Source organism: Schistocerca nitens, chromosome 2, assembly GCF_023898315.1.
Source record: "Schistocerca nitens isolate TAMUIC-IGC-003100 chromosome 2, iqSchNite1.1, whole genome shotgun sequence".
Taxonomy (NCBI): domain Eukaryota; kingdom Metazoa; phylum Arthropoda; class Insecta; order Orthoptera; family Acrididae; genus Schistocerca; species Schistocerca nitens.
Window position 1 is genome coordinate 277111305 of NC_064615.1, and position 6000 is coordinate 277117304.

Genomic DNA, 6000 nt, shown 5'->3' on the forward strand with positions numbered 1-6000 from the left:
GGAAACCTGAGAGTGGAGAAAAGCACGGTGAGTCGTTGGGTAAGGAGTCCATCATCATCAGAACAAGGTCGAGCAAACCTGTCCGGTCTCCCGCCTGCCGGCCGGCCGCACACCGTTGCGACTCCTGCAATGCTGCTGGAACGTGCGGACACTCTCATTCGAGGAGACCGACGGATCATAATACAACACCTCGCTGCACAAGCGGACGTCTCTGCTGGTAGTGCTGACACGTTCGTCCACCATTTGGCGTACTCAAAGATATATTCCCGCCGGTTTCCTTGCCACGTAACAGAAGACCATGAAATCAATGAAGGGCCGGCCGTCTGTGCCGACTTGTTTGGGTGCAACGAGGCTGATGGTCAAAACTTTTTGTCGATCACCGTCAAAGTCGATGAAACATGAGTTCATCATTTCGAATCGGACACAACACGACAATCCATGGCCTGACGTCCCAATATCTCTCCTCCGAAGAAAAAGTTCAAAGCCACACCCGCAGACGATAAAGTCGTGGCGTCGGTCTCCTGGGACGGTGAAAGGGTTATTCTGATTGATGTCTTCCGTCATGGTGCAACGATCAACGATGAAGTGTATTGTGTTACCGTCAGGGAAACGACTTTAGCCTGTTCGTCGCCAGAAAAATGCAAACGAAATTACAATGACAACTCAATGCCTCACGCAGATCTCTGCAGCCGGGAGGAACTCACAAAACTTCACTGGACTGTTCTTGTTCATCCCCCATTCCCCCCTACAGCCCGAGTCTCGCACCTTCCGACTTCCATCTGTTTGGCCCAGTGAAGGAAGCACGCGGCGTGAGGCAATACTTGGATGTTTGGGAGATTACTGATGCAAGACGAGGTTGGCTCCGACATCTACCAGCAGAGTGGTACTAAGCGGGCATACAGGCCCTCCCAGTAAGGTGGCGCGAGGCCGTCGAATTGAACGGAGATTGTGTTGAAAAGTAGGGTTTTGTTGCCAAAACAGTAAGAAAAAATTTGGTGTATTGAAATCCGCAATAAAACCAACCTTCTTTCAGAAAAAAAGTGTTGGGTTGCTTATTGAAAGACCCTCGTAAAGTGCAGTTGTTTGCGGAGTACTTACCACAAAATTTCCCTTCGGAGGACCCGCTCAACAAATTTGCGTAGATGGTAAGTACGACGCTGGTCACAGCACAGCCACAGAGATCAAAGTGTGTGTGGGTGGTGAACTCACCGACGGACGTCGCCACCGCCAAGAGCAGAAACAGCGGCAGCATGCAGCCAGCTCCCAGGTACGTCACTCGGCGGCCCTTCATGGCTACTGTGGCCTGTGGCGGACGTTGCCGTAGCTTTAAAGCCGGCTGGCGGTGTGGGGGAGGGATGAGATTGGGGGGGGGGGGGAGGGGAGAAGCAGTCGGAGGCCGGGCAGACGGCGGGCGCGACCTCGCGGCCGCTGCAGGTCCGCCGGCGACAAATACGGGCGCCCCGCGTCTCTGGTCAGGAAAACACTGCCCCCCTGTCACCTGCCACCTGTCACTTCACGACAGATTCTCCAAAAAAAATGTTGTCTACCAACAAAGAGCTGCTCACTCTATCACAAGCTTTCTTTCTATTTTTTTAAAATTTGGTTTCGTTTATTGAACCATAACTTGGTACAAACAGACTGAAGAGCAAAAGGAAGTGACACACAATATCGTGTAGGGCCTCCGCGAGCACGCGGAAGTGACGCAACACGGCTTGGACTCGACTAATGTCTGAAGTAGTGCTGGAGGGAACTGACACCATGAATCCTGCAGGGCTGTCCATAAATCCGTAACAATACGAAACGGTGGAGATCTATTCTGAACAGCACGCTGCAAGCCATCCCAGATATGCTCAATAATGTTCATGTCTGGGGAGTTTGGTGGCAAGCGGAAGTTTTTAAACTGAGAAGAGTGTACCTGGAGCCACTCTGTAGCAATTCTGGACATTTAGGGTGTCACATTGTCCTGCTGCAATTGCCCAAGTCCGTTGAATTGCACAATGGACATGAATGGATGCAGATGGTCAGACAGAATGCTTACGTATGTGTCACCTGTCAGAGTCGTATCTAGACGTAGCATGGGTTCCATATCACTCCCACTGCACACACTCCACACCGTTACAGAGCCTCCACCAGCGTGAACTGTCCCCTGCTGACATGCAGAGTCCATGGATTCATGAGGTTGTCTCCATGCACATACACGTCTATCCGGTAGATACGATTTGAAACGACACTCGTCCAACAACGCAACATGTTTCCAGTCATCAACAGTCCAATTCCGGTGTTGACAGGCCCAGATGAGGCGTAAGGTTTTGTGTCGTGCAGTCATTAGGGTACACGAGTGGGCCTTCGGCTCCGAAAGCCCATATCGATGATGTTTCGTTGAAAGGTTCGCACGCTGACACTTGTTGATGGCCCAGCATTGAAGTCAGCAATTTGCGGAAGGGTCGCACTTCTATCACGTTGAACGGTTCTCGTCAGTCGTCATTGGTCCCGTTCTTGCAGGACCTTCTTCCGGCCTCAGCGATGTTGGAGATTTGGTGTTTTACCGGATTCTGATTTCAAGGCACAATCGTGAAGTGGTCGTACCTGCGCGGAGTGGCCGAGCGGTTAGAGGCTCCCTGTACTAACTGCGCGGCTCCTGCCGCCGGAGGTTCGAGTCCTCCCTCGGGCATGGGTGTGTGTGTTTTTCTTAGCACAGTTTAGTTTAAGTAGTGTGTAAGCCTAGGGACGGGTGGTCCCTTAAGAACTCACACACGTTTGAACATTTTGAAGTGGTCGTATGGGAAAATGCCGTCTCCCATCGCTCGTGCGCCATCTGTAACACCACGTTCAAACTCACTTAAATCTTGATAACCTGCCATTGTACCAGCAGTAATCGATCTAACAACTGCGCCAGAAACTTGTTGTCTTATATAGGCGTTGCCAAATGCAGCGCCGTAATCTGCCAGTTTGCATATCTCTGTATTCGAATGAGCATCCCTATAACAATTTCCTTGGCTCTTCAGTGTATATAACATATATACGGGGTACTAGAAATGATTAATTCATGTTACGGGCTCTGTATTTTCGAAAGCATTCCATACAGAGATGTGACTGTTACATGAAGTGACTCGTAATATAACCGAGTATAGACTTGCACTCTATAGATGTTCTGTCAGTGCGGTTGTGGTCACACAACACACGACCAGTCGGTAGTCAAGTTCGTTCCACATATTAAAAGCGAAAAATACGCCTACTGGTCCACAAAAAACGGTGAATATGCTCCTGTGTAAAGGACTGACACTAGTCAGTCGCTCACACGCATCCGCTCCCACTTGCCCTTCTCAGTCACTCATTCAGCCCAACTCACTGTCATTATCTCCTTGTGTCTCTGTAATTCTCTTCTGTGTTACAGCCACAGTCCCCTTCCTTCTGTCCTACTAGTACACTCTCTTCTCACCGTCACTGTCTCCCCCTTGCTCTCTGTTATTGCTACTATCTCATTCCGTCCTTCCTGCCGCTGTTGTCTCTTCACACTGTGACTATCTCTCTCTTCCTCGTTGTCTTTGTCATATACTCTGTCTCTCATTATCACTGGCTCTCACCCACTTAGAGTTTTTCTTTCTATTTATGTCCGCCTCGATAGCTGAATGGTCAACGTGATGTACTGCTGTCCTCAGGAGCCCGGGTTCGATTCCCGGCTGGGTCGGGGATTTTCTCCGCTCAGGGACTGGGTGCTGTGTTGTCTTCGTCATCATTTCATCCCCATCCGGCGCGCAGGTCGCCCAATTTGGCGTCGAATGTAATAAGACCCGCACCAAGGCGGCCGGACCCGTCCCGTCAGGGGCCTCCCGGCCAATGACTCCAAACCTTATTTCCATTTTTTTTTCTCTTTATTCCTCGTCCACCCCCCTGGCACTGCCTCCTTTACTGTCATACTAGCACTGTTCTGTCACTGTCAACTATGTTCCCGTGCCAATGTGCCCGTCTATTCCTTTCAAACAGCCATTGTCGCATTCTCTCTTTCTATAACACAACCGCTGTCTAGTATCTTCCAATATTTATTTCTTCTCTGTCTCTTTGCCACTTCCACTGTCTTCTTGTCTCTCAGGGTGAAAAATGCACTAATCTGTTTGCATGCCATAATTTTTGGGAAGATTTTTAAAAGTGCTGACTTAGTTAGAATGAGGCTGTTGGTATCCCAGTTTTCAGTCAGAATCTTTTAATAAACAGCAGCATATTCGTCTTTTTTGTGCACCGATAGGGCATTTTTCCTCTGGTTCCCTTTATTTTCCTGCTGCAGCAGGTCATGTAACTCTTTATGAAAAGAAATGCATTGCCCAATAAAAATTGTATAATTTACTCATGTGTAAATGAAATAACACAAAACTATGCTTACACCTCAGACCGGATTTTACTTGCAAAAGAATTTTGCATGTGCTTCAATACTACGACATGGGATTCCCAGATGATAACAGGGACACTTTACAGCATTTTCTCCGTCACTTTACAAACTACGCTTTAGCCTCACGCCGGATTTTACGTGCGTATTTCACGTGCACAAGTAAGGAAACAGATAAAGATAAAGATATGAAGAGAAGTTTAAACTTTCTTCGAGATCCGCATCTTAGGAATACATCGTAAAAATTACAAACCATTTGCTGTGCATAGCCGCCTTTGAATCTTCGGGTGGGTTTTGGTCCCCTGGTGACGGCGAAAATATGGTAGAAAAATGAAAGTGGGGTTTTCCGAGGAACAGTCCGTGAATTAATTGTCCCCCCAAAAGTCCCATCAGGCGGGAGCATCTTCCTTGGCCACCACAGTCACCAGATCTCAATATTATTTACTCTTTGTGGTCCACTTCGAAGTGAAGAGTGCGTGATCGTTATCCCCACCATCATCGTTATCTTAACTCGCCACTATTTTGTGGGAGGAATGGCATAAGATTCCCTCGAAAACCATTCCATACCTGTATTTATCCATTTCGAAACCTTCTTGAATACCAACATGCGGTAGCGTTCTCGCTTCCCACGCCCGGGTTCCCGGGTTCGATTCCCGGCGGGGTCAGGGATTTTCTCTGCCTCGTGATGGCTGGGTGTTGTGTGATGTCCTTAGGTTAGTTAGGTTTAAGTAGTTCTAAGTTCTAGGGGACTGATGACCATAGATGTTAAGTCCCATAGTGCTCAGAGCCATTTGAACCATTTGAATACCAACAATTTTCCTACACCGTATTATGCCTGGTAATGTGTTCTGCTTTTTGTGTTTCCATGTTTTTGTATATGGCAGACTGAAAGGCGCCAATCATCTGCCCATTATTCACTGGTCGCTTTCTGCATCCATAACCTGAAACTGGAAGATGCTAGTCTGACGTTCATTGCAGAGTCAAAAATACTGGCCTCCTTTGGCATCTGGCCGATCTTGTCATTGTAAACCAATCCAGCATGAACTGGGGTGTACAGAACGGAGTATTTCATACCTCTGTGTTTATTTAGCAATGATTCTCGTAAAATTTCCATTTGCTGAATATTCATTTTGCTGTTACATTCGGGCTGTCAATATTGCGCAGTATCCTTTTTGAATGACACTTCAGCAGATTCTGGAGCTCCGCATGACGACCAAGTTTGAGAGCCTCTCGAAGCGCCGCCGATTCTGCCCTAAAAATTGAAGGGTATGGGGACAGACGAAACTGCCTAGCATATTTCAGTTTGGGGACAAGAAATGCACTTCCTGTTGTTGAGGTGTCTCGATGTCAAGAGCCAAAAGTATACACATTGATGAAGTGCAACCAATAAAGATTAATGTAAACAATGAAATTTGAAATGATTGCACCAAAGCAATTTTCCATAAAACTCTAATGATGAATATCGAGATTCTCCTTGCAAAATCTGAATGAAGTTCCGAATGTTCGATAGCGGTCGTGGATGCATTACTTGTTACCACGTCTCGCCATATGAAGCTACGTCCAGGACTGTTGCACGTGATCATTTTCGCGATCATGGTGCTATGCTATGAGAAGATATA

At 47.6% G+C, this 6000-nt stretch overlaps 1 protein-coding gene across 1 annotated transcript in view; it reads right to left on the bottom strand.

The window, feature by feature from the left end:
- Positions 1-1315, bottom strand: part of LOC126236024 (protein kinase C-binding protein NELL2-like) — a 127038-nt gene extending 125723 nt beyond the window's left edge. Inside the window, exon 1 of the mRNA XM_049945047.1 lies at positions 1210-1315. Coding sequence (XP_049801004.1) covers positions 1210-1291 — 82 coding nt within the window. The 5' untranslated portion in view covers positions 1292-1315. The remainder of the gene's footprint in view (positions 1-1209) is intronic.
- Positions 1316-6000: the final 4685 nt, after the last annotated feature.